We start from the raw sequence: 27,101 nt of genomic DNA on the forward strand, positions 1-27,101 counted from the left end.
GCTGATCACATCTGGGGACTCTGACAACTGGCAGTCAGGACATTGTCCCAATTAGGCTGGCCGTGCGTGTGCGCATACATGTGTGTGTGTGTGTGTGTGTGTGTGTGTGTGCGCCAGCATCTATGAAAACAGAGAGGTAAATAGATAGAGAGAGGTAGAGAGAGAGAGGGAGAGAGAGGGTGAGCTGGGATGAATTGAGATAGAGGGAGGGATCAGCTGTATTGACAAATAAGAATTAGTCGACAGTTGTTGTTTTTGCGATGCATATTTTGGCCTATATTCTCTAAAACACATCACCGCCTGTTACCTTTATACTGGAAACATCGAAATATCTCAGGAATGGCAAGAAATTGGGAATATTTCATTCGGGCCGAAGCCCATTAAGACATTTGAGTTTTATTCATTCTCTTTTCCATTGGCTCATTACTGTGCGCACGGAGTCGGTGTGTGGGCTCTGGACTTACGCAACAGGGAGCTTCACTCTGCAGCGGGTTTGCGAGGCAAGGACGAAATTAAAGCAGGCATTTTTGTATTCCATTTTTGTCTAATCCCACTGATTTCTGAAGGGATTACCGGACCAATCATGATTGAGAGACCGCTGGCTCGCTTGACACTGCCTCTGAGGGAGCTGGGAGCTGTGTAGACAGTGGAGTGGAAGCGGAACATTTGGATCTGGAGAAATCTCTGGAGGTCTGCGAAATCTTACTTGGTTTCCTCCGGAGGGGAAAGTTGCTCTGTCTTCTCGCTTATGCTGCCAACCGACTTGAGGATGTGCGCCGCAGCGTCTGCACGACTGGCGCATGTTTTAGAGAGAATGGTAACTTAAATTTGTGCAGTAGCAGCAGAATTTAAGGTAACTTTCTCATGATGGTCAGCGCTGGGATTCTGTTTTAAAGCACACCATCTTCACTGAATAGCCTCTCCTGTCCAGGTACACTATTCATTGTGTTTGTGCGTCTATTTGCATAACATAATCCTAGTATGACAATGTGCTGTGAAGCTTTACTTTGTTGATAATGTTGATTATATTTGTTAAATGGTCTTAAGCAAGATGCCGTGCATAGCTACAGTATATGACTCAGAATGTTAAAATATCTCAATTTCTTAAGGTTCAATAGTTAATAATTTCATTTTTTTTCTGTGCATAATCATTGAATAGGTGACTGATTCATAGAGAAAACTTTGTTTCATTGCATATTGTTGATTTTTCTTGACAAAAAAAAAAAACATATGTAACATTGTTTATTCCAGCAGAGGCTCAGTTGCAGGCAGCGGTTGCTTATTCTCATTCTAAAGGATTATCCTGTGCAGTGCAAAGTAATCAGTGGATAAGGCAACGTGACTGACTCCACATTACATATCTCTTCACTGGCAGATCAGATAGAGAGTAGCCAGTAACAGAGACGAAGAACAGATGTAAGAGACATGGTTTTCTCTGCATGTATATAAAGAAAACTTGTGTTTTTTTATCCGTAGGATCTGTCTGGACTTTTCTGTGCATGACCAGCCAATGGAGGAAGAGAAGGTGGTTGATAACGTCCAGGCGAAATCCAGTTCCCCCGTACCTACTGGGCTTCCTATTAATTGGGGGCTCATCACTGGCCCTGTCCGTGAGCCTGTTTTCCCTGCGCCTTCGTTGAGCGCCCAACTTCCTCCTCCTCAGAGTTCAGCTGTGCACGCACTGCAGACAAAGGTGAAAACACTCACACAGAGAAGGTCGAGAGGGAGAGAAAGAGAGAAGGAAAGAGAAAGGTTGGACGCAGAGGTCCTGGTAAGCAGTCCCACAGGGCAGCTTTCATCTGAAGTCTTTTTGAGACAGAGACCAAGAGGAAAGGGTCCAGTATCTCTGCCTGCTCTCTCTTGGCGATCAAGCGCTGCAAAAAACTTGAGCAGTAGTGATGAAGAAGAGGAGGTAGAGGTTCAAGTCAGGTTGCAGATCCACAGCCCTCCAGCTGAAGCCCAAGGGGGACAAGTGTTCCAGGTGGGAGAGGAAACTGAAGAAGAGCGGTCAGAAAGAAATGAAGGCCAAGTCGGTTTTGTGACAGGCCAGTCTTGTGGACTCAGGGAGGGAACCAGTCTAGAGAGTCTTTTATCTGATAACTCGAGCAGTAGTAAGGATGACCCATCCCCTCTTCCTCCACTACCTGTGCTCTCCTGTTCTGCCACCACCTATGTTCCCACAACACCCTCTTCTTCCTCCACATCTACCACCCCAACCAGACACTGGGCACCACCCAAGGGTTTCTGGAGAGTGGCACGCCCAGAAACATTGCTTCTAAACGGTGTCGGCCCTCACAACATACCCTCCACATTACCTTTGAAGGACTATACTCAGACAGAAGCACCAGCAGAGCCTCAGAGAAAGCCTAAACCAGCTGAAATGGGCACCAGGAGTAATGAAGAAGGTGTGGTGGATGACAATGATGCATCCTCAGGATTCAAGCACTCTGACAGTGTGGAGCGCTACCTGGACAGGTGTGAGCAGAAAGACACTGATGCTGATGACCCTGCCAAAGGACTGTGCAGTTCAGACAGCTGGGAGAGCATGTCTTCACAAAGTGGGGTGCCCTCAGCTGATGAAAAGCTGAAGGTGAAGCAGAGGGCTTATGCAAAGTTAAGGGAAAGACAACAAAACTGCAAGGAAGAGAGAGAGCAGAGTGGAGGAGAAAGTGCCTGCGGCTATGGAGACACAACATACGAAATGGATAGTAAAGGTAGGTGTCTCAAGGGAAATAGTCTTTATTTAATATCAAATGTAATGTCCAAAAGACAAATTTGTCTTTAAAGGTTTGAGAGATCGGCTTGGAACCAAGTAACAGCCAAGTTCTTGATCTTGATCCATCTTGAGTTGGTTTTATCACCTCTGCTGAAGAAATTACATTTTCACCCTTGTCTGTTTGTTTGTCAGCAGGATTACACAAAAATTAATCAACCAATTTGCACCGAACTTGTTGGAAGGATGGGGCATAGGCCAGGGAAGAACCCATGAAAGTTTGGGGGCAGATCTGGATCATTTGCTATGAATTTGAAATTTAGAATTTTTTTCTCTGAAGTCTGGTGTATGTAGTTTTACATCAGTTGTTTGACAGAGGTCTGCACTGACTGAGTGTTCCTCCAATTTTGACCATGTTGATAAATGGATTGTATCTTATAGAAGGTATCTGACAAAGTTTTGTAAAACCTCTGATCATCAAATGAAAATCCTACTTGGCTGACTCTATTACATATATATTAAATACATCCTTAATGGTGTGTCCGCAGAAAAATAAACAAGGAACAAGTAGAAACACCTTGAATATACTGATATACTTTGACAAAAGTTTACATACAGGTTGAATTGAAACATGTTTGTTCTTTTTATATCAGCGAGTCTGTCATACTGTAGTTGTTTGATTTTTCTCAACAACTCATGCAGTCTAGGTGGATGTTGTAAGCTTGGCACTATTGTAACTGCAGTATTTTGAACAATTTAGTCAGAATAGTGCTTTGTTAGTTGTATACCTCCCACAACAACTTTGTATAGTTCTTAAAAATGTGAACATTTCAGCTGCTCTCCAGCTGTTGCAGCCATTCAGAGAGCTGTATGCCAGCCTTTATCTACCAGGTTGTATAGAAATGCAGTATGTAACCTGGCTGATTCCCAGTGTTGACCAGATGTCAGATGTGCAGATGTGCATGAGGGTGTTACTATTATTAGCAGTCAGAGCAGTGGGGGAAGTGTCCCTGCTTTTGTATCTCTGTGTGCTAATGGACGTCTTTGTGTGCATCTAGGGTGACAAATTATGTATTTTCTCATGCTTTGTGTCTGTAATATTGTATTTGTCTGCTCTGTGTGTGTGTGTGTGTGTGCGTGTGTGTGTGCGTGTGTGCATGTGTGTGTGTGTGTGTGTGTGTGTGCGTGTGTGTGTGTGTATCAATACCACACAGAGGATCAGTGCAAGACATAATGGTAAATCCATGATGATCAGGTGATTTTCGCCCCCTTTTCTCTGGGAAATCTGCTGTTATCTGTCTCTCAGTAGTTGCATAACCTATGTTTTTTTTTTAATGGCATTAAGAATGAGTCATGCATAACCTATGAGACGGTCACTGAAACTAATGGTATGAAGGTTTATCAAAATCCTTATGATCATACAAAGAGCCAGTTATTTTAATACCCACATATCCCTGTAGGTTACATTATGGCTGATGGCTCTTTTGGCAGTAGTCTTTGCATCAGGCAAACATTAAGACACTGAATAGGAACTGGACTAAACAATTAAATAAGAATCAAATACACTATGATCTCAAGTTAGAAAAATGTACAAAGAAAACAAGAACATCAAGAACAAGGCAAAAACAACACTGGAGCAACTCCATGTCCTGTGGACATAAAACCTTGGAGCACCTTTTATGTTAGAACACTGTTGAATCATAAAATTACACATCCGTGCTGTCACCATTGCACCATCTGACATTTTAATTCCAGTCCACTGCATCAGCACATCTGCTAAGATTTGTTCTTTTCCTCCCTGTTTTGTGCCAGTCGCAGGTGCCCATGGGGTTTTGGACAGCTCAGACTCAGTCATTCTTGCTCAGGAACTTGAACCCTATTTGAGGTGAGCAGTGCTGTGCTTCTTCATGTGCTTGGCAAGGGTGGTGACATTCAACTCCTATACACTATTTATATCCTCTCCTCATAAATTCCACTCTTACAGCTCCACTTGTGGGAATTTAGAATCTATTTTTTTTTTCCGGATCGCAGCAGCTGAAGTGCAAAACAAACCGCCTCATGCACGATCAAAACAAACACTGCGACAGCAGGGTTTATAAATTTTCAAGACTAAAACTACACATCATACTTGGAGGAGTCATACTTTAAGGAAGTGAAACAAAATAAAGAGACAGATAACTAAATGTTTTATGCAACCCAGCAACAAAAACTTTTGGCTAATTTTTTAAATTATTCAGATGATCCACTCTTTTCAGTTTATCTTCAGCAATGGTAGCAATACTTCAGAGGCAATTATTATTACAAAGTGCATTATGATCATCATTGTTATAAACTGCAGAATGAAACAGCTGCAAAGATACCAAAACAGCCTGATAATTATACCATGTTTGTCAGTGTTAGGATAAAACATTGACATGACAAACTGTAATCTATTGAAACACAGTATGTTCTCCTCTTGACACACAGGAGAGAATGAATCACACTCAGTCCATTACAAGCATAATCCACATGGCTGGTGTATCATGCTATCTTTATCACTGGGCCAGGGGATAAAGACAAGTACAGACGATGAAGCACAATGCAGAGCAGCTTAGCTGCTGGGCATAAGGATAGATGGATGGATGACGTTTCTCTCTGCTGCTCACCACCAGTGCCACGCCCCATTCTATCTATCTGTTATTACATAAGACAGCTTACGAAGATGCAGCTTAAATCACTATGTTAAATCAATCTCTGGGGAATATAATGTTGCTGGATATGCCACAACACACTATAAGCTTTGCACATTTGAAGACTTCCTCAAATATTTAGTGACATTCAGACAGATGGCAACGTAACCTAGTCTCATCACGCGTTCAGCTCTATCCATTCCGTTGCTGCTTTCATCAACTAAATGATTAATTCCTGTACTAAAACATCTTTCTCTCTCTCTCTTTCCCTTGATCTTCAGGTCACTTCTTGTAATCAGTGATGAGCTTCCACTGAGCCCAAGACATGAGCAAGCCAAACGTCTCCTGGAGCGAGCACGACTCAAGGCTCGCTCCAGTCACATTAAAGGCGATCGCCCTTGCAGACGCTCCCATTCTGATCAGAGATCCACTGTGTAAGTTGGCTGCAAATGCATGCGAGGGCAATGACTCCTTTGGTACAAGTCAGATGAAACTGCTTTGTCTATCCTACTCATGCGCTTGGCCTGTTTTGGCAAAGCTAAGGTTGCATAACTGAAATAGGTTAAAGCTTTGGAACCCGACTGTGCTTTGTAATTGTCATGAAGAATTTTGCTTTCGTTCTGTTTGTGTAATAGTGTATACGTCATGCAGTTCTGTTCCTGAAATCCCCTTTTATCAGCAGGAAGCATTCACTTAATTTACAGTGGGGAGTATTTGAAATGGCTCTTACATTTGTGACTAGACAACAAATCTGGTCTGCAGTGGCTAAGACATAGCTGTCACCACTATGTACGATGTGTCTTATTGCAGTTTCCCATACCATCTGTTTATCACCTACTGTTTTGAAAATGGGTGCTCAAAAGAGTTTTCAATCAACCCAGTCTGTTTCTGAGAGATGACTGATATTAAATTTTAATCTTATGTTCACTGCTTTTGTTTTGCCCCATTTTCATGAGCTACTAGTGTACGAGTCGAGTTAAACTCTCTTACAGACAATTTTTTTTTTTTGCTTTGAAAAGTTCCTCTCTGTTATTTCTTGCAGGAAGAAGCAGCAAACTGAATCTCCCAGACCACCGCCAGAGCAGAAAGCTGCTCAAACCACAGAAGATCAAACTGTATCTGGTCCTCTCCTGGTCCCTACTCAAAGAGACACGTCCCCTGGTGACCAAGGAGGTCGATCTAGGCGGTATGGTTGTTCACCCACACGGGTGCGCTTTGAGGATGAATCAGAGAAAGAAGCAGAGTCTCGGTACTTGGATAGAGTCAGACAGCGTGGCAGGCCTGGGGTCCCTAAGTCCAAGAGTAAAGAAAGTAATACAGATTCTAGCAGTAGTGGTTCAGAGAGGAGCAGAGGCCATAGAGGTGTCTCTATGCCTCCCTCACAGAAGCAAGAAGATGTGGGCGTCAGTGGTGAAACCACAACAGTGATTAAAGAGATAATAGTGCTAGTGAAGAAATGTGAGGCATGTGGCTCTGTTGTCAGGGAACCTCAGCCAGTCTCATCACCATCAGATGCACAGAACACTGAGCCACAGCAGGCTGGCAACCCCGAGGACCCACGGGGAAAACTGGTTCCTCGCTGGGTGCCTCCAAACAAGCCAGAGGTGAGTACTCGTCCTAAAGCTCCTCTAACTGTCACTTTTGCTGGAGCTTATGTGCTGGGGGAAGATAAAGAGAGTAGCACAGGTTGGAAGTCATCAGGGTTTGGGAAACTTAGGAGAAGGAGCAGGAAAGGAGAAAGTCGGCTAGAGTCTGGCCATGGCCCTTATGGTCCATCATGGGCTCAACGGCGTAACTCAAATCCCAGGAACAGGGTCAACTTGAGCAGGGCTGTTTCATTTGCCCCTGGCAGCCCCATCGCTCTTGAACCGTGCTTGCTGGAAGCATCTGGTGGACTCAGGGAATCACCACCCCCATCGCTTCCTATAAAGTCAGCCCTAAAATCGAGTTCAAGGAATCGTTCTGCTGCTGGTCAGTCCACAGTTCAGTTCCAGGTTACCTCAAATCAGGGAGGAGAGGGTGGGTCTCAGCATTCAGCCCTCCTGGACACTCCAGATGCAAGAAGGGAGTCCCCAGTGTCTTCAACGCAGGGCACACCTGCAACTAGCAGCCCAGTGCAATGTATCAGGCCCTCCACTCTGAGGTACTCCCCAGCCCGACTCTCCCCAGACCTGCCAGCTGCTGAACTCTGGGATGCCACACCAGATGGAACAGGTGAGTGGTCACTGTGGATGTACAAAGCTATGAAGAGATTACAGTTCCTGTGGCAGATAGTCTAGAGAGATGAGGACCTGTAATGTCTGTGCTTTGATGGGTGGAATCATGGATTGGTAATGTATATTATTATGAGAGGATTTAATATTCTGGAAAAGCAGAGGTGGAAAAAGTACTTGGATCCTTTGCTTAAGTAAATGTTGTAATTCCACATTGTAAAAATACTCTGTTCTGCATTCAGATTTTTACCTATAATTAAAGGTACTGAAATATCAGGAAAATGTATCAACAGTAAAAGTAGTGTTGTAGTAGTAAATAGTAGAAGTAAAAAATATTATATTTCCCCTCGAAATGTAGTGGAGTGCAAGTATAAAGTACCATTTTATCTTACTTTTCGTCATCTCAAAATTGTGCATTCATACAACATAATATTATACTTGATTATGATGTGGAAAAGTGGAGGAAGAACTTCAGAAATAAATCAGAATATCAGAGCTGAAATCTGTTCTGTGGAATTTGCATCATCATATTTAAAACCCTGTCGAATATAACACAACACAACAAAACACAACAGAATGATTCTTTGACAGCAACTCAGTCCATCCTATTCTACCAGCAGGTTTAAGTGGAGACCCTGGTTCTGGTCCTGAGTGTCGTCCAGCTCTCCGAGGCCTGGCGATGTCTCGGGCTGAGGACCTCAGAGCTGAGCTGCTGAGAGCCGAACATCTGAAAGCTGAGGCCATATGGGAGGAAAACTCTGATGGGTCCAGGTAAGCCAAGATAACAACGCTCTTGTCATAGCTTAGACAATAAATCCCTTGCCCCCACCAACGCTGTTCCCATAATGACTTGAGCGTGCTAGTGGTAGCAGTTAGGAGATTAAAACCCTGACCCACAGTCCCCAAGATATTACAGTTAAAAATATTCTGTGAATATCAAGACAATCCTGCCCTCTTCTGGAAATTAAAAGCATTAACCATGTGATAAAACCATTAGCACAAAAAAATCATTATTCTTTTTGTCATTGTTCATTTATGTATTTTCTACCATTGTCCGAATCTACCTTGCCATCTTCTAAAAAATACTTTCAACCTCTGTTTTACAGAAAGCTGGATGGACGGCCAAAGCTCTTCCTACGTCGCTTCTTTTCCTCCATTGGTCTGAATAGTGTTGGTAGACTTGTTAAAGGAGGCCGCTCCAGCAGCATGGAACAGCTCTCTATTCCCACTCCCCCCCGGGCCAGCTCTGCTTCCCCAAGCCCCACACGCAGGCCACAGCCTACCATCCGCATACAGAGGACACCCTCGCTGCAGACCCTGCACACAGTGAGCAAGAGTACATTTTTCATGCCGTGTTATTTCTTCTTCTTGGCCCTTGCACTACTCTGTGTTTGTCTTTGTACTCTCTTCACTTTTATTCTATCACATCAAGTAGATGGGATTTTTCTAAAAAAAAAAAAAAAAAAAAAGAAGAAGTTACGGAGAAACCGTCTTATTTACATGTCTTTAAACTTCCAGTTCTGCTTTGAAGTGCCTTTCACTACTTATTTGCCACAGTGAACCAACCAGGCCTTTGAAGTATTACTGCCTGACTCTGGCAGAACAAATAACGCATTTAGGCTTCCTTCCACTTTCTGTGGTAGGCATCCTCGTTGTCCTGTTGGCAGCAGCAAGAGAACACTAAACAGATGTAAACAACTTTCTGCTCTTGCCAATCACAGCCTCTATTAGCATACTGTACAGTATGTTTGTTGTGCCAAACTCTGTCCCTGTCCCAAAAAGTTAAAGTTCCAAAAACAGATCTGGAGCATTTTGCCAATATGAAATACAGTTTGTTACAGTTGCAGTTCCTTTTATTCACCACTAGGTGCTACCATTGGCCCAACTGCGCAAAGCCTCCTCAGTGCAGAGTTTAGAGAGAAGAACAGAGCGTTCAACAATACTGGGAGAGGTCCAGATACCATATGGCCTGGCACCCAGGTAGGTGTCAATGAAAGCTAAAGTAGAGAGTTAGTTAGAGAGGAAGAAAAAAAATGTGGTGTTAAACCACATTCTGCATTGTTCAGGTTAATTTGTTTACTAAAGTAATGACAACAGCTAAATATCTGCTTCTACAGCCCAGACAGCCCTCAGCTTGAGCTTCAAAGGGCCCTGAGTGTTGACGTACTTGCCTCCAGAATTGTGCGTCCGGTGGGCCGGGTCACCCAGGCTTTCCCAGATGGGACCCTCCTCCTGGAGCTCATCCGACCCCCAAATGGTCCTTTTGGATTTGTCATCTCAAGAGGCAAAGGTCGACCAGACACAGGTAGCTTAACAAAATCAGTATTTCCTTTAATCTGGAGTTTGGGTTTGCAGTTATTTGTTTATTTTGAGAGTAACTTTGATGTCTTAGCCAACAGTTGTGCTTTTTTCCAACAATTGTTATTGTTATAAATGTTATACAAAGTGACAATAGACCAGAATAGAAATTTTGATTCTACAATAATAATATTTATGATAATTGTTATATAAATTTGCCTGTTTAAAGCAAGCTACATGTAAAATTGGTAATCAAAGATAATCAGATACACCATCAGACAAGTCAAAACACTGGTTCAACAGAAATTCTATCACACATTAAAGTTCATGTAAAATGTGTTGAAATGCTTCTCATTGTGGTAAAGCCATTTTATATTAATTGTACTGATTGCAGTTTTGTATATGTGTTGTACATAATTGACTAAACACAAAAGCGTCCTTTATCTCCCGTCTCTGCTTCCACCTGTTTTCCTCCACCTGCTAAATTCTACCTCCTCACACTCCTTGTTTTCACTTGTCTTCTTGTTCTTCCCCTTTTATTTTCTTCCTCTTCCAGGTGTATATGTGGAGAAAGTGGGTGACGGTAGTGGTGAAGGCCCCTATGTAGCTCTCCTGGGCATCGGTGATGAAATTCTGCAGGTGAATGGAGAGCCGGTGGCTGGACTCAGTCTGGACCAGGTAACGCGGCTCATGACCCGGGAAAGCACCACTTCTCTTCGTATCATGCCTGCACGACGCAACCAGCGCTGACTGGAAGATAGACGTCGCACAGAGCCATTTCTCCTGGAGCCATGGTTTATAATTCAACACTGTAAACACTGCTGATGGACTGTAACCTATAGGTAGATGTAAGATAGTCAGTGCGGTATCACATAGCAGAATGGCTACATGGGATAACAGGGTCAGAGGTTCATTTCCTATTAGTGCAAACCCATTGTCAACAATAATAGGAGCCACAAGGGATTTGGATTACCATGGCAAATCAATAGAATAAGCAAACAACAAATCTGAAACCAAACAAATCCAGTAGTGGAGAAGACTAAGCTAGTTACAGATTGATTTCAGGGTATATATTGTGAACTAGAAATACTGATTCAAACCCAGCACAACATGTCTCTGTGCATAAGCTTGTTTTTTATGGTCAAGGGATAAACTTAAACAACTCCCACTTTTATTTTCTTGTGATTTATTTCTGTCTTTACAGCACACAGAATATGACACCCAAAAATTCTGAGCAGAACCACATTTTGTCACATGTTTAAAATGTTGTACAATACTGTTCCCATTAATTGTGTTGATTTGTTCATATGATTGACATGTGCAAGGATGTGCCACAAATGTTATGTCTGCCTACAAGGCCCTCAAACTAAAGCGCTATCTCATACATTGGTACACATTAGTGCCCTCCATTGTAACACAACTGTATCACAAATTATGTCTAAACAAAGTAGATCATGATTATCTATTTTTTCCATAGATCATATTTCTCTGGGGTACTGCATGGCCACTTCATTTTACTTGTGCTGTTTCACCTACTGCTTCATGACACTGATACTGGTTTGCTTCTAAATAAAATGTTTTATTTTGTCAAATATTTTATTCTTGAATGCATTAATTAATCATGCACGTAGTTTATAGCTATGTCACAAAAATGGTCACGCATATTATATACTTATAAAACATATCTGAAACGTTTACATTTGCAGTATGATTTTCTATCATGTGAATTTATTAAGTCACTTTCTTGATTTGACAGTAGGCCTACAACCCATGAAAATTAAACATTGAATGTGCAAATTTTAAATCATACATTTTCAGAGCTTCCCACTAACTCAACTCTTGGCACAGACGCCGTGTCACTGGAAGATGGTTAGAAAAAGGTAAGAGGGTCAGGCGATGCACAGGATGTAGGATGACGGTCGTGACTGCTGCGTAAAGGTCGTGACTGATTGCTGGCATCGATGCTTTTTGGAACATCAGCTTTAAAAACGTATAAAACATGTAACGTGTAAGATCTATCTATCTATCTATCTATCTATCTATCTATCTATCTATCTAACAATTCAGCATGTGGTCTAGACTTTGCCATGTCACGGGTTTATTTGACTGAATTTAGGTAGTTTAATTGTTTAAGTGTAGGCATTTCTTTTATTATATAAGTGTATAAATTTGTTTGAGAACAAGGAAAAAAGGCAGTGTGGGAAATCCGTTGTTAGGATGTACCTGCTACCATTTAGGCTGTCCTGGATGTGCTCTGATAGCGTGTCACCGTTGATGTTGCTGCTGTTTTATCTGATGGACCAGAAGCCGATGCGCTTTTATCTCCTCCAGCCATGACTCCCCATGGACCCCGGGGAACCACCGACCAAGGCCCCCGCCACAAACAATGACAAGCAAAAGCACATTTATTTATTTATTTGTCTTGCTATCTATGAAGAATTGTGTCACATCCAATTAAGGCACCGTTATCATAATTAGGCCCCGTCCTTTTAGTAATGTATTGTATCAGTGACACATCTAGCTTCAAGGCGCAGAAATTGATATGGATTAATGGATATAGTCTTTTTTTTTTTTTAGGGATAAAATAATAAATAAATAATTATGGAAAAAAAAAAAGGTAGAGGACCCTCTGCTATCATCAGTTATCTTATATTAAATAGGCTTAGTGAAAACCCCTTTGTAGAAAATAGAAATAGGTCAAAAGCTTAACTTAAGCTTTTGTTTCTTTCATCAAAAAAAAAAAAAAAAAAAAAAAAATTTAAATTAAAACACCTCAACTATAGCTCAGGCTACAGTATGCTACCTCGCGTTGTTACAGGCCGTTGCGCAGTGCCTGTTTGCTTTTTTTTTTTTTAATGCTTTGCCCTCCACAAGCCTGTATAGCCCACGACAGCCAAATAATAATGAATCATTTCATAAATAATGGGTTTAGGGGCTTATCGGGAATGAAGAGGCCGCTGCCGTGCGCTTATCTCCCTCGGCCACATTGCGGCCTGTGTTCCGCTCCCCACACTGAGGGAGCGCACTGGATGCGGCGAGAAATAACTCAGCTACACACACACACACACACACACACACACACACACACATACATACACACTGCTCCACAACTGGCAGGGAAAAAAAAAAAAAAAAAAAAAAAAAAAGAAAAACCTCAGACATGGATGACCCACTCACAAAATGGCTCCACTTACACAGTAACATCAACAACACGGCTGGAGCGGTAAGTGCAAAAAAATACATCTCTTTATTTAAAGCGTCACATTCGTTGTTCCAGCGGGCTGTAATTGGACTGCTATCGTCTACATTTTACTAGTGTTACGTGCGAAATATTTAGCCTATATTTTCTGCTATTGTCCGATCGGGTGGTTGAGACTGTACGGGATGTAATAACGGATGCGAGGCCTATTGGAGATTTCCCAGAAATAAAAGTGCGCTTTTTCAGTTTGGCTGTCTGTCGTTGGTTTATAATAATATTGTGGAGATTTTTTTTTTTTTTTTTTATCGAATGAATTACCGATTAAAACACTTGGTACGTGGTGCATTCAGTAGCCTATGACAAGCCTTTGATGTTCGGCTTTGACAACAACAGCGCTATGGCCTTCACCGCGATAAAAACAAAAATGAGGCTACACAACCTACTCAGTCATCTGTGAAAAGACCAGGTCCAAGTGTTTCTGAGGATCCGCGGGGTTATTTGTGGATTTACTAAGGGCAGGAAAAAAGGAGGGATTTTATTTCGACGAATGGATATTACAAAGCTGCCTCCGTGGTCCTGGCATGATCTCTCTTCAAGGCGACAATTTCACCTTTAAATAAACTCGCAGCCGAAATTAGCTTTTAAATCTTTGAATGTAAATTCATACAAAGCTCAAACGTGGGTTAACAGACCTTAAGATATTTGCTCAACGGCATAAACTGTGCTGAAGGCCAAGTGTAGCTAGATAAGAGATTCATAGGAAAAAAAAAAAAAAAAACATGCATGCAGAAACCACAAGATAAAACTCCTTGCAAAGGAAGAATTGACGTTTGGAAAATATCCCTGGCTCTAAATGTTCAGCTGAGGCAAATCCATAATTGTACAATTAGTTGTCATATCCTAGCTTGCTTTACTTTAAGAAAGGATCTCAAACCTTCAACAGCTCAGAAAAATAAAGAGTTCTCCATAATTAAACCTTTATGTTTTTAAATGTGGTTGTGATATATCATAAGTGTTACCTTCTGGGAAAAAAATGTGTTTATTGAAGCATTTTTGCCTTCTTTAAAATATGGAACTAAATGCATTAATTTGGAAAAATAATTAACCAAGACAGCAATCAATGGCCTATCAACTGTATTTTTTTATACTCTTTGTTTTGTAAATCTAAATCTGCAATTCATAATAGTAATTCTAATCATGACAATGATAATTTCAATAATGATGATAATAGTAACAATACTAAATTCCAATTGGTGTAGGCTAATAATACTGGAGTGTTAATTTCATAGAGTCTTGCATGAAAACAAAATGCGTGTTTATGTGGTATATTGAGACTGTAACAAATAATGTTTTGAGCTGTGAATTAATCGAAGGAAATCTTATTTAGGAGTAGTGGACTCGAACGAGTGGTGACGGTATAAAAATGATGGAAAAACGGCAGCCGGAGCTGTGTCCTGGAAGTCCCGATGCAGAGTCCGGTCCTGGAAAGCGGGAGGACTCCTCCATCATCTCCAGACAGAACGGATGCAAGGAGGACGAGGAGCCGAGGAGAGAGGAGGGGGAGGAGGTGAGGGGAGGGAGCTTTAAGGGGGTTGAAGAGACGGATGACGTTCCTCTGCAGAACTCGAGCAACGGGACCAGCATCAGCATCATCATCAACGGCGTTGCCAAGGAAACTGCCTCTCACAACGCCCTTGACCTGAAAAGGGAAGTGCCGGTGATCGAGCTTTCCAGGAGGGACGCTATAAAAGCGGTGGAGCAGAGGACTGAAAGCCATTTGGTGCCGATCACGGAACTTCGCAGACCTCCACCGCTGCCGCTGCCGCCGCCGCACCGAGACGACGCTCGAATGGTCCAACTGAGCCCAAACGCGTTTCCTGTCCCGGCCCGGGCGATGCTCTACAACCTGGCGCAGCCTCTCGCCGCCATCAACAGGTAAAGGTGGAGACAGAAAAAAAAAAAATCAGCTTCATAAATGCACGTTTCATTTAATCATTGTGCGTGTTCACCATAAAAGTTATAAGTTTGATGACTGCTAGATGTTACCCTATCATGACCCTGCAGGAATAGACTGCAGTAGTGTGAAAAGATGTTTCTAATGTAATTGAATTTACATTTTCTTGACAAGTATGTTTGTGCCTGTGTGACAGAGAGAATTACATATGTGGGTTTGTGTGTTTTTGAGCCTGTGTATGCTCCTGGTGCAAGAAGTGGATGGTGTTGTGCATAAGCAATGGATGAAATGATATATGCTGGGTTTCATGTTTTCTCATACACCTGTGCACCTTATGTCTGCTTTCTGTTGTTGTAGTCTTGGAGGGGAGTCGGAGCAGTACAGCATGTACCCCAGCAACAGGGTAAAGCGCCGCCCGGCGCCTTATGAGGTTGAACTCGACGAGGGTAGGCGCATTTTAGATCTTTATAAGTATGGTAAGACGCACTTTTGCTGTGTCCTCCTTCTGCCAATATAGTTCCCCAAACGTCCCCTCTTCATCTCCATTGTCATTCATCCACTGACATGGATCTATACTGTACCTAATCTGGGTGTTGCAGAAGATGCCTTGCAAAAAGAACACTTACCTTAAGTATTTAACCCAGGAGGAATAAATGCATCATAACTCATGGCATAAATAATTGCTGATAATCTGAATGTCAAATACATCCACCCGCTTGCCATTAAAGTAAACTCTTTTCAGGCGTATTGGGGTTTTATTTCATTTGAAAGATCCTTTCCTCCACTGCCCACTCACTGCCATATGCAGGGGTGGAGAATGGGGGTGCTGCTGCCTCCATGCCAAGGTTTTACTGCAGAGTGGGCTGAAGGATTAAGATAGACTGGGTGTGTTCCAAGGGCGACAATAGCCTAGAAGACACCATTGTTGGGGGCGGGAGGATGTTACTACCTGCAATGGGGCATTTTTTATCATTCCTCAATACATAAAAAGTAAATAGAATATGCAAGAGGGAGCATACAGTCTCCCCAACACCCTTTCCTGGGGTTTGGCATGCTAAACCAACCATTTATTGTGTATCGCATCTACATTGCACTTGGCACACAGTTATTTTTGCAAGCCTCGATTGCTTCTGTGCCATCATTTAAAAATCCATGGTTGTATGGAGGACAATTTTGTAACTAAATTCTTTAGGATTATTAAACTTTTTTGTTTTTCTTACAAGCAAGTTTTTTCAGAACCTATGAGCATCTGTTCTTCCGTTGCTACTTCTTACACTCTTATGTTTGTGCTTGAATTGCTTTACCCTTTTACCGACTGCATTATGTGTTTCAGTTCAGCATTTCATGTTGTACGTGTTATATCTTCTATGCTTCCTCCCCTTACTCTCTCGATGTCTGTCTTTTTCCCTCCCCGTTCCTCTGCTAGCTGGCCAGCCAAAGATTGTTCGGCGTATCTTCACTAATAGTCGTGAACGCTGGCGGCAACAGAACGTAAACGGGGCATTTGCGGAGCTTCGCAAACTCATCCCCACCCACCCTCCAGACAAGAAGCTAAGCAAGAATGAGATCCTTCGGCTTGCTATGAAGTACATCAGCTTCCTCTCCAACCTCCTGGAGGACCAGGACGGAGGGAGGAATGTTGGCAGCACAACTGATGGGGAAACAGGGCTGCTTGTTGGGGTTGGGGCCCATGATGGGGGCCCTCAGGGTGTACCACATCAGGACACAGTAGTGGGCTTGGCCAGGGATGACCTTCTGGAGACAATGTCACCAGGCTCCAGCTGTGGAAGCCTGCCTGATGGCGATGCTGAGGGCAGTCCTGAGAGCTTTATGGAGGACCAGGACTCACCTCCAGCTCCAAGGACTCTAACAGCTTCTCGTGGGACCGCACTGCATCTAGCTGCTAGGGATCTGAGGCGCAATGGACGCCCATTGGATGGCTCCAGTCGCCGATGACGCTGATGCCAACAGACCACGGACACAGCACCTGAGACCGAAAGAGAACAAAGAGAGACTAAATAAGAGATGGATATGCTCAGGACCTGTTAGCTTTGAGTTGTCAGTGTAGGAAGCACCATGGTCAAGCACCATGTGGCAAGATAGTGGTGTCCAAAATGGATCATGACTACATTCCTGTCTCCATGCTACACCTGATGAATAGCTTGGTTCAATTGGTGATCAGTTGAATTAGATCCAACAAAAGACTTGTAAATTCTGCATGTCTCATGTCTTTGACTGACCTGCGGCTTATAACTTTCCGTGTTTTGAAAGTCCAATGACTGGATATTCTAAAAAAAAAAAAAACACAAAGAAACACAAAACAAAGAAAGAACAAGTAAACATAACAAAACAAGACAAAACCAAACAAAAGAATCAAAGAGACAATCCAGCAAAGACTCTTGATGTGTAATATTGAAGTTCATTAATGATACTATTGATTACATTATGGTGCAACCAGAATAGATCTAACATGCTTGCAGATTGCGGGTGCAAGCAAGTGTCATTGAATAAACCTGGAGATTTATGGCCAATTAATTGAATGTGTTAGAATAATGACACGACAATGTTTGCCTCAGTTGGAGGTCGTAAATGAATGGACTGGACTAATTGTACCCATGCAGTTACGTATGTGTTGTAAATAGCATTATATTTCCACTGCACAATGTAATAACAGTGACTCGAGTTCAAGTCATGTGATTTCAGATGTACCGTAGTGTGTTTGTTGATGGGTTTACTAGCAAAATGGTCTTTCAGTAGACAAGAAATGAGGATAAATGAGAGGAACTGAGATAAACTCAAAATGTAAAGCAAGCAACTGAACCTAGTACATCAAATGTGGTACCATTTAATTCTTTTACACTTTGGTGATGAGAAAATTACGCCAAATACGACACCAGACAGTTGGTCAATTTCACTGCCTGGAATGAATATATCTATTTGAAATTGCTGTGGAGGTACAAGACATGCAGCGTGTTTCTTTAAGTGTACAAAATATGGGTCATATGAAATCATGGGATGGCCCATGCAGTCCTTTTGATATGAATGTCTCTTTCAGTGTATTTTTTTTAAAACTGTAATGCAGTTGTAGTTTAGTAAGGTACACAAAGAAATCCCTTCATTGCCGCATTTCACATGTGTGCATACAGACACATAGAGGCATATATGCCAACACACAAACACACACACACACACACACACACACACACACACACACACACCACACACAGTGTTAATATCATAACAACACCAGCATTTTTCTGACAAAGACAGTAAAGTATTGCTCACAGTTGTTGCTTATTCTGCTTTTTCAGCAGGACTTAGTAGCTTCTATTGGTACCTTTGGTAACTATGGTATTTTATGAATTGCAGTAAAGGGACATTGTACGTTTGGTAATGACATATTTGTTGTAAGATAGTTGTATCTATAAATATATCCAATGTTAAATCAATGAATTTTATACAAAACCCCTGAATAAAACATGCAGAGGAAAAGCCTTGTATTTGATCTCACGCAAGTACGTTGTGGGTCTTATTGATTCAGTTCAATTCATTTGAGTTTAGTTCAATTAAATTATTTCAGATCAGTGTGGTGTGGTTCAATTTAATTCAGTTCAATTCAAAGCAATGAAATTCATTTCAAAGAAATTCAATTCGGTTAATTTCAATTCAGTTCAATTCAATTCAGTTCAATTATGAGAAACTGAACTGAACATGTACTTTTATACCATATTGCATAATATATAACACATTTTCTCCTTTTCACACCCTTATTCTTAATTCCAAATCTAATTGACTAATCCCTAGAGGCAGATAATGGCATACCATGCAACTGTTTCCCACCTTATCTGTACAGAGTGTGTAGTTAAAACCACAACCTCCTCATGAAACTCCCCCAGTAGACGCTGGAATCCTCACTTCCTACCAACAAGTGACAACTTCCCTTGGAGGTTTACGTGGCTCTGTGACCTGCAGGATATCCTGCCATTGTGAAAGTGGTTTTGACAGCCTCCACCGCACTCGTTTGCACAATGTTGTGTCTGTACACACTGTGAAACCGCCATACTGATCGAGACTCCCACTCCTCCCTGAGAGTTATTCACTTACATAATCAAAAAGTTATGTACGCCATCCTGTGATCATTATTTTATATTTTTTGCCACATAAATGCTACCTTCTCCGAAGTCTACTTCCTTGTATTCCATAAGTTTACACATGCAGACTTTGCCACCAGTACCACTACTACAACAGCTCTTGGACGTTTCTAAAAACTATAATTGCTTCCAGAGAGCATCAGAGACATCCAGGTGTTTGGAGACCTCTCCTCTGTGCTCTGCTCTGGCTGTGCTGGGACTCCTCTGAGGGCCTCTCTAGGTTAATGCCTGCCAAACATTTACCTGTTCCAGTGTTCCTGACTCTCAAACAGAGACAGCCACAAAAAGTGAGGGATACAGGGAGTGTATATGAGGGATTGAAAGGGAGGGAATGAGAGGAGGCTTGTGCCTGTGTGTATGCGTGTGTGTATGGGCGTACATGTTTGTGTGTTGGTGAGAGCAGGCTTGTGTGTGTGTGTGTGTGTGTGTGTGTGTGTGTGTGCTCTTCATGGATCTGTTTGTGTGTGTGTGTGTGTGTGTGTGTGTGTTTATCAGCTCAGTGCAGATGGGTGGCAGAGTGGCTCTTGCAGCCAAATGATTCAGTATGCTAATGAGTTGTTATCTGTGGTGCTGCAGGAACAATATACTGTCTTTCTCACAGTGGGAATCCAGCCTGCTGGGAGCAGATTACACTGCACACACCGCCAAGGTAGTTATTTATATTTTCACACAGAGTAGTAGAAAACACATAAATGCACACACACATCCACAGATAGGCCTATAAACAAACAAGCAAAACAACATTTTAACATACACACACACACACACACACACACACACACACACACACACACACACACACACACACACACCACCATCACCACCAACTGCAGCATAAATAAAGTGGAAAACTGAGTTATATTTATGTTCTTCACCAGTAGATGGAGATGTCATTCTGGGCTTTCCTCTTTTGCAGGTTTAAGTGTTCTCTTTCAGTATTATTCATAAAATATTACATATGCCCTTAATTAAAGTTAACTTTATATTCAACTAAAATTGCAACTGAGATACATCTTTAGCTTAAAATTCCCAGCTGAAAAAATCCTTCCGGTCTTGTTATATGTCAAGCAAAATGATAAAAAAAAATAGTGCAAAAAAGTGATCACCTTCAGTCACTTCGTATTTCTTTCAAAACAGCACATTTTTGTAAAATTTACACATTATATTCAATCACATTTACAATCATAGTTGATTTCTTTTATGTTGACTTGAACCCAGACATTGAATTTGGAAGAAAAAAGGGTATTTTTCTTTTAATGATGCTTTCATAAAAGACATGAATTTAAAAAAAATACAGGCTGTCTTTGATGTGAATTTAGGGCGTTATTAAAAGTATAATTCTCTAATGTTTATTATGTCACAGTATTTCATGTTATAGTAATTGTTTTGCTTCTCATGTGCCACCGGCTACAATCTTGGGTGAGTGTACACTCTCAACAATTTCTCTCCCTCAGGAAAACAGAGGAAATATATGCATGCTCTGTAGATGAATGAAAAACTGCAAGTCTTTCATTGAAATGAATGAGACATTGACACATTGTAATAACTCTTTAGTATGGTGTATTGGTAATATGAAATTGTCATTTATTGTTATTGTTTATTGTAATTTCAAGTCCATGTGTGAGTTAGATCTGAAGAATAATTTGACAGATATTATCAAACTGAAAGCATTTCGATACAAAAGTCCAAACATAAGAGGGTAAAGGTGTGCCCTGCCTCAGTGCTGAAGATATATAATGATAGACATATAACTGATTGTACATCAGGCACCTTAACAAAATGGTGAACTACCTACTTTTGCAATACCCTTACCTACTGACTCATTAACATCAAACATAACAAAAATTCAGGTCATGAATGTAAAGATCAACTAACAATGAAGATTCAGTTACTCTGATTTTCTGATTCAGTCATCAGTCACGTAATTTACTTGAACCTCTGCAATATATTAGGACTTCGTAAGATACAAAATTTCAGTGATGAAAGATTTCTTTTCCAGTTACTGAAGATTTCTGAAATGTGCTTTGTATTTTTTAGTGACAAATTCTTTCTGAACCCCAAATGTAATAATTATAGAATAAGGTAATGCAGTCTCCCTATACCTTATATTCAAGAAAAATCATAAATCAGAAAATATCTTAGAATAACCTCCCAGTGAAATAAAATATTAAAAGCAGTTCATCCTTCAGATGGATTTATGTTCTGTACAGGAAAGGGTATTATTATTTTTAATCTGGTCAGAGGTTTTTGACTCTTTAGCGTCTAATGAGATATAGCATTTGTAAGAATCAATTGTAAAGTGTGGGTACACCGGAGCATAATTTATGGTGCATTCATCTCTCTCTGCTGCAGAGGGTTATCCTCCTTGTTCGATGCTAAGGCAACTAATCTGTTATTCTGAGTATGCAATGTCACTGAGGCACTATGTTACACTATATTAGCTTCTTCTAACCCACACCAATCTGCTATGGTTTCTGCGGGTCTAAATCACCTTCCCCCCTGCCTCCAATCTTTGCTAAGAATTAGGAAACATAACAAGGATTTTACTCTTATTCTTGGCCTCTGTTTTGGTATTGGGTTGCCTTACAGACCATATTCAGTCACTGAATTAAAATCAGGAATTCAAACAGACACAGAGCTGTGAAGAATGAGACGTAAGAGTGAGAAGTGATATATGAGAGTTCACAAGAATTAGCTTTATCATTCTGCTGAGTGAATGATATCAGCAGTACAAGAACTTATTGAGTCCTGCTTTAGATTTTTATGCAATTGTTGTCTCTCACAATATGCCATTTGTTCAACATCTTGATGATCATGATCAACTTCTTTGTTTGCAACCTTTTTATTACCAATACTCAGTCTGGTGCCTGCATATAACAGTACCTCTAGTGCTTCTTTACAAAACTTGGGCACCTTACACCCTCTAGTGGGAAACAAGTGCAATTATATATCATTAACTTCAATTATTTCTAAATTTGTATTGGCCACACTGATACAGAGCTTATCTACTCTCACTGCAGTGACTAATAGCTTATAAATTAGCTTCTAGTCTTCTTTCTAAGTAAATAAAACTCAACAGTCATTTATTTCAAGCAGAGTCATTTTAATTCATTGTTAAAAAGAAATGAAGTGTTGCATACAGCAGTATAATCAAGCCTCATCTATCTCCAAATACAGCAAAGCAAGCAAAGCATTTGGTCTGATTAGCAGCAGAGAGCAGATACTTAAATAGCAGTGTTCAGCTGAATCAAATTAATTTGACAGAGCAGTGCAATAGGTCAAAGGTTGTGCAGAGTCTAGAAGAAGTTAAAATCAGAGCTCATTCAAGGACAAAGGTTGAAGTCACAGGTTTCCTACAGCGGTAGGTTTGTTGTTTGAGCCTGGGTAAAGCAAGAAGCCGGAGAAAGTGCTGTCATCCTCACTGCTGGAGTAAATTCCATTCCAGTCTCTCAGCGTCTCCAGCCACACCTGGTCACCTTCATTCAGCTGCAGCAGTGCGAGGTTGGATGCCTGATCGATGTCTTGGCCATACAGAGAATCCCGAGTTCGCAGCTTCCGTATCCCATTAACTACCAGCGCAGCACGCACAGGACGGTTGCGCACAGTGATGTGGTAACTGAATAAATATACCCCCGGGTAGGTGACATTGAACTTGTTGATTGCTGGGTCCCAGTGCCCCTCCCCATTGTAAAACACCTTATCAAACTTCACAGGTACACCAGGCGGAGGGAAGGACCTGCTGGGGAACAAGCCCACACTGAAGGCAGAGCGAACCTGCTCCACACTCTCACCTGGTTGGCCTTTAGGTCCCCGAGGCCCACGCCCACCTTTGGGTCCCCTCTCCCCTCTCAGCCCTGCCATACCCCTCCCACCTGGAGATCCTGGGGGCCCTCTCGCCCCAGTATCCCCCTTCCCTCCTGAAGGCCCTGGCTCTCCTCTCTCTCCCTTTCCACCATCAGTTCCATTCACTCCTGGGGGCCCCATCTCACCTCTCAAACCAAGGGGCCCATGTTCACCCACATCTCCTTTCTCTCCTTTCTCACCTGGTAAACACTCGCCCGGAAGTCCTTGTTCACCTTTCTGACCCTTTGTTCCAACTGTCCCTGGAGGACCCATAGGCCCCTCTCGCCCAGTGCTGCCCTTAGTCCCATTCAGGCCTGGCTCTCCTCTTTCTCCCGGGTCCCCTTTCAGACCATTGAAGCCACGTTCACCTTTGTCTCCTCTGGGGCCTGGATCACCTATAGTACGTGCAGAAGTTATATTTACATAAGAAGACATGTCTTAATTAAAATCACTAGAATACTTTAATTTAAAATTAATAATCTATCCTATACATATTTTAATCTAACTCAGTATGATTGAAACAGATATGGTAATATGTATACAATTTCTACTTAAGTTCTCATTGAAACCTACAAACCTTTTTCTCCTGGTTTTCCAGGGATGCCAGAGATACCAGGAAGACCCACAGATCCTTGATCACCTTTTTCACCTATGGTAGTTTTAATGAATAGAGCGTAGAAAATGACATCCACAAAGTACTTGTACAAAAAAGTGTTTTGTAAAAAAGGAGAAAGAGATAAAGAAAGGGAAACAGAGAGACATTCAAGAACTCTCTTGGTCTTAAGCCCCGATATACCTATGTCGCCATTGAGCCCGTTGGCTCCAGGTAGTCCTGCAGGTCCTGGAGGTCCTCTTGGCCCTGTTTCTCCCTTCTCTCCTGACAACCCTGGAAAACAGAGACAAGTTGGGCAAATTTTGATGTCTTAAACTTGATTTTCATGAACAGAAAAATCCTGGGCGACCCCATTGCCGAGTGGTTAGGGCACGTAATACATGAGCACAGATGCTCTTAGCAGCCAAGTCACCGGTTTGACTGCTGACTGGCTGACTCTTTCCTGCATGGAAAAATGTTAAAAATGTTAAAATGTTAAAAATCCTTCTTACCTGGAGGGCCCCTCTCTCCTGGAGGTCCTGGTGGCCCTCTCTCTCCCCTGGGTCCTATGGGACCTCTTTCTGGTGGACAGCACTCACAGAAGTTGAAGAAGCATTCATTGTAGTCGAGGGTATAGTTTCCATGGGTATTCCCAGGGGGCGCTAAGGCATCCGAGAGGAACTCAGTGGGGTAAGTGTCGCTGGAGTAGGTGGTGCTGTCTGTTGGGGACAAGGAATAAGCGTCCATCATAACCTCAGTAGTCTCATCTGTGTGGAGGCTGCTGGAAGGGGACACAGTTGTGGTGGTGGTTCGTCCAAATCTTCCACCCCCACCTCCGCTGCTGCTCCCAGTTCGAGGGGGCTTCTTGGTGCTCTGAGGTTTGGGCCAGCGTGTGGTTCTGGCACCAGAGGTCAGCATGGCCATCAGGACCACAAGGAGGGTGGTGAGGAAGATAAGGCGAATAGGTGGCATACTGAGGGCTTGGCACAATGGTCTGTGAACTAAACAGGAGTGCAAGATATAAGGCTGTAAACAAAACAGGTGCATCACTTTGGAAAAGATCTATTCTTTACAACACAGTGTGTTTACAATGTACAGTAAATCAACAAGTGCATCTTACCTGCGGATGTTGATGGTGTTGACTTTTTACTCCATCCACTCCAACTAGTGATTGATGCAGCTTACTTCCTTCTTTATATTACCCCTGGTATCCCAACTACTGCAACATCAAGCCAATGAGAGAACAAGGGACAGAAACAGCAGGGGTTATTAGGAGGTAGGTGGGTTGGGAAGAACAGATTACGTGACTCCTGAGGGATATGAAATAAAGCAGGTTGTATACAAGGCAAGACTTTATTCTTTGTGATATAGGATATGATTCCAGGACCCAGCAGTGCATACACTGCTATGGTGGTGTTCACAGGCATGCTTGCTTTGTACCCAAACACAAGAAAATCTAAAGTTACAAACACAGACACACATTCACAGAACATGTGTACATACACATACTGTTTATACACACAAACTCATGCCTTGCTGGTAATGGATAACATCACATATGAGAGTTACTGAGGCCAACACTTTGTAGTGATCACACCAATTGGCAGAACCTCAAAGCAGAAAATGGATCACCATAGACCCATTGGGAGAGGGATCGATGTCCCAAAACAGATGCCATGGCGACATTAATCCAACCATTGACTGCCTTGATCTAACAAACCCAAAAAGCCCAGTAAACCAAGTAAACCTCATGGAAACCTGGCCCCACTGAACCAAGCTTCACATGTCTCACTGTGTGCTGGGTGCAGTTTCAACCTCTGACATTACCTCTGAATGACTCATGGTTGGTTGCCAAGATTCCACACAAAATGTGATGAGAAGTGAGATGAACAACAAAAAATTAGAAAAGAGCTGATTAAGCAGAAAGGCAGACAAAGTCACAGTGGACATCTACGGTTGTCTGACTGAAGATGTATCCTGAATATGTCCAATCAAATTGAGTGAATACACTGCTTTATTATAATATGTTTTCTGTAACATGTGCTGGAAACAAATAACATTTAGAATACAAAAACAAACTAAAATCATTAAGGTTTAATCACATTAGAATGCAATTCAGGACAGCCATTGTTAAAATATTTCACAGCTACTAACATGTAAACAAGGACTTGATTCAATTCAGTTTTATTACTATAGCGCCCAGTGGGAACTATAAGCCCAACAATTCCCACTATATACAAATATGCTCTGATACAGTACAGTAGATACTCAGGAATTTGGTTAGATAACTGTGTGTCCCACAAAACATATGTTAAACACCTTCCAAAAAAATCCACATTGGATTCTAATACTGGAACAGAGTTTGTGTCACCTTTCAAAACAGCACAAAACACCACACCATCAACTAGGTTATACTATCTATACTGGATTATGGAAATAACCTGTATGCTCATGCTGTCACTACCCTTACACCACTGGATGCAATTTACCACAGTGCCATTTGATTCACCACCGTAGACAGCTATCACACTCACCTCTGTGAGTTGTAAAAAAAAAAAAAAAGTGAATTGATCACTCACATCCAGAAGGAATCAGCATACTGGTGTTTTCCTTTTCATGGACTTGTTATCTAAATTGCTGAAACATTTAAAAACATTAGTTGAATTCAAAATGGACGACCATACCAACTCTGCTATGGGGAGGGCTGGTTCTTACCACTGGAAGGAACTGCCAAAAATAATAATTTAAACTGTAAATGATGGTTCGACCAGAGGTGTACTACTCCAGAGAGCCACTAGGGGACAGTGTTTATTCAGTACAGTGACTATTCTAACCAAGCTCTAAACAAAGGCCTGCTCTCACATTAATTATTAGACAATAATTGTCTATAATATAATCAGTAACTATTTTTTATTGTGCCTTTTTTATTCTAAATTTGTTGTATCTATATTGTAGTCTGTTTTATTATATTCTATTCTGTTCTATTCTATTGCATTCTATTCTATTCATTGTTCAAAAAGAGTAAGTGGGGGTCATACAATTCAACGATAGATAGATAGTTATTGTAGTGCAGTAGTTTGTTCACCTGCCACAGAAAGGTGAGGAGTAAAAATGTATCTGGATTTAATACGAGCACGATATGTGATATTATAGCCTCTAGATGACATCATCATTAGATTCCGCAGCCACCGCCATTGGCTCCAATGTTTTGCTTGTGTATCGTATGAGTTTGCGGCTGCGCACTCTTGCCAGCGCGCACCACATTTAAGGAATGGGCAGTGTCAAGTTGGCCACTTTCAAAATAATCCACCTCCGTTCAGGACTTTCAAAATAAAGCCCTTTCGCTAAAGAACCTTCATTGTGCACCCGTGTACAGCGCTTGCCTTTGTATTGCTTTATTAAGACAACCCCAGCCGACTTCCCGATTTATTCGGACTCTACGTTGGTGGTTTGACACAACTGAAGAATG

The 27,101-nt window shown here is 41.8% G+C and overlaps 3 protein-coding genes across 7 annotated transcripts; 2 read left to right on the forward strand and 1 right to left on the reverse strand.

Annotated features, from left to right (window-relative positions):
- Positions 1–165: 165 nt before the first annotated feature.
- LOC139628594 (uncharacterized protein KIAA1614) lies at positions 166–11,588 on the forward strand. Of its 2 annotated transcripts, none has more exons than XM_071490405.1 (10): positions 166–931; positions 1,477–2,714; positions 4,526–4,598; positions 5,664–5,816; positions 6,425–7,596; positions 8,213–8,366; positions 8,702–8,921; positions 9,463–9,575; positions 9,713–9,900; positions 10,450–11,588. In XM_071490405.1, exons 2-10 carry the CDS (start codon positions 1,511–1,513, stop codon positions 10,641–10,643), a joined length of 3,471 nt encoding a protein of 1,156 aa, XP_071346506.1. In that variant the 5' UTR covers positions 166–931; positions 1,477–1,510; the 3' UTR covers positions 10,644–11,588. The 2 variants fall into 2 exon arrangements, with proteins under 2 accessions (XP_071346506.1, XP_071346507.1); XM_071490406.1 differs by having other exon boundaries at positions 8,216–8,366.
- Positions 11,589–12,972: 1,384 nt separating this feature from the next.
- Positions 12,973–18,556, forward strand: tal1 (T-cell acute lymphocytic leukemia 1). Of its 3 annotated transcripts, none has more exons than XM_071490425.1 (4): positions 12,973–13,116; positions 14,480–15,027; positions 15,404–15,522; positions 16,473–18,556. In XM_071490425.1, exons 2-4 carry the CDS (start codon positions 14,516–14,518, stop codon positions 17,000–17,002), a joined length of 1,161 nt encoding a protein of 386 aa, XP_071346526.1. In that variant the 5' UTR covers positions 12,973–13,116; positions 14,480–14,515; the 3' UTR covers positions 17,003–18,556. The 3 variants fall into 3 exon arrangements, with proteins under 3 accessions (XP_071346526.1, XP_071346528.1, XP_071346527.1); XM_071490427.1 differs by having other exon boundaries at positions 15,404–15,492; XM_071490426.1 differs by having other exon boundaries at positions 13,030–13,120; positions 14,483–15,027.
- A 3,739-nt stretch (positions 18,557–22,295) lies between these two features.
- otol1a (otolin 1a) lies at positions 22,296–27,083 on the reverse strand. 2 transcript variants are annotated; one of them, XM_071490420.1, is made up of 6 exons: positions 26,212–27,083; positions 24,753–24,851; positions 24,145–24,633; positions 23,837–23,926; positions 23,618–23,689; positions 22,296–23,435 (listed from the first exon to the last, which is right to left on the reverse strand). In XM_071490420.1, the coding sequence occupies exons 3-6, from the start codon at positions 24,602–24,604 to the stop codon at positions 22,540–22,542; spliced, it is 1,518 nt and encodes a 505-aa protein (XP_071346521.1). In that variant the 5' UTR covers positions 24,605–24,633; positions 24,753–24,851; positions 26,212–27,083; the 3' UTR covers positions 22,296–22,539. The 2 variants fall into 2 exon arrangements, with proteins under 2 accessions (XP_071346521.1, XP_071346522.1); XM_071490421.1 differs by having other exon boundaries at positions 24,753–27,083.
- Between the last annotated feature and the right edge of the window lie 18 nt (positions 27,084–27,101).

This window comes from Trachinotus anak, unplaced genomic scaffold, assembly GCF_046630095.1.
Source record: "Trachinotus anak isolate AG129_WGS33_773 ecotype Australia unplaced genomic scaffold, CSIRO_AGI_Tana_v1 ptg000012l, whole genome shotgun sequence".
NCBI lineage: Eukaryota > Metazoa > Chordata > Actinopteri > Carangiformes > Carangidae > Trachinotus > Trachinotus anak.

Coding starts and splice junctions, on each gene's coding strand:
- LOC139628594 (XM_071490405.1), top strand. CDS start 1,511: ATGGAGGAAGAGAAGGTGGTTGATAACGTCCAGGCGAAATCCAGTTCC. Junction 2,715..4,525: donor ATACGAAATGGATAGTAAAG/GTAGGTGTCTCA, acceptor GTTTTGTGCCAG/TCGCAGGTGCCCATGGGGTT. Junction 4,599..5,663: donor GAACTTGAACCCTATTTGAG/GTGAGCAGTGCT, acceptor CTTGATCTTCAG/GTCACTTCTTGTAATCAGTG.
- tal1 (XM_071490425.1), top strand. CDS start 14,516: ATGATGGAAAAACGGCAGCCGGAGCTGTGTCCTGGAAGTCCCGATGCA. Junction 15,028..15,403: donor CCTCTCGCCGCCATCAACAG/GTAAAGGTGGAG, acceptor CTGTTGTTGTAG/TCTTGGAGGGGAGTCGGAGC. Junction 15,523..16,472: donor TTTAGATCTTTATAAGTATG/GTAAGACGCACT, acceptor TTCCTCTGCTAG/CTGGCCAGCCAAAGATTGTT.
- otol1a (XM_071490420.1), bottom strand. CDS start 24,604: ATGCCACCTATTCGCCTTATCTTCCTCACCACCCTCCTTGTGGTCCTG. Junction 23,690..23,836: donor CGGGCTCAATGGCGACATAG/GTATATCGGGGC, acceptor AAACTACCATAG/GTGAAAAAGGTGATCAAGGA. Junction 23,436..23,617: donor TGGAAAACCAGGAGAAAAAG/GTTTGTAGGTTT, acceptor CACGTACTATAG/GTGATCCAGGCCCCAGAGGA.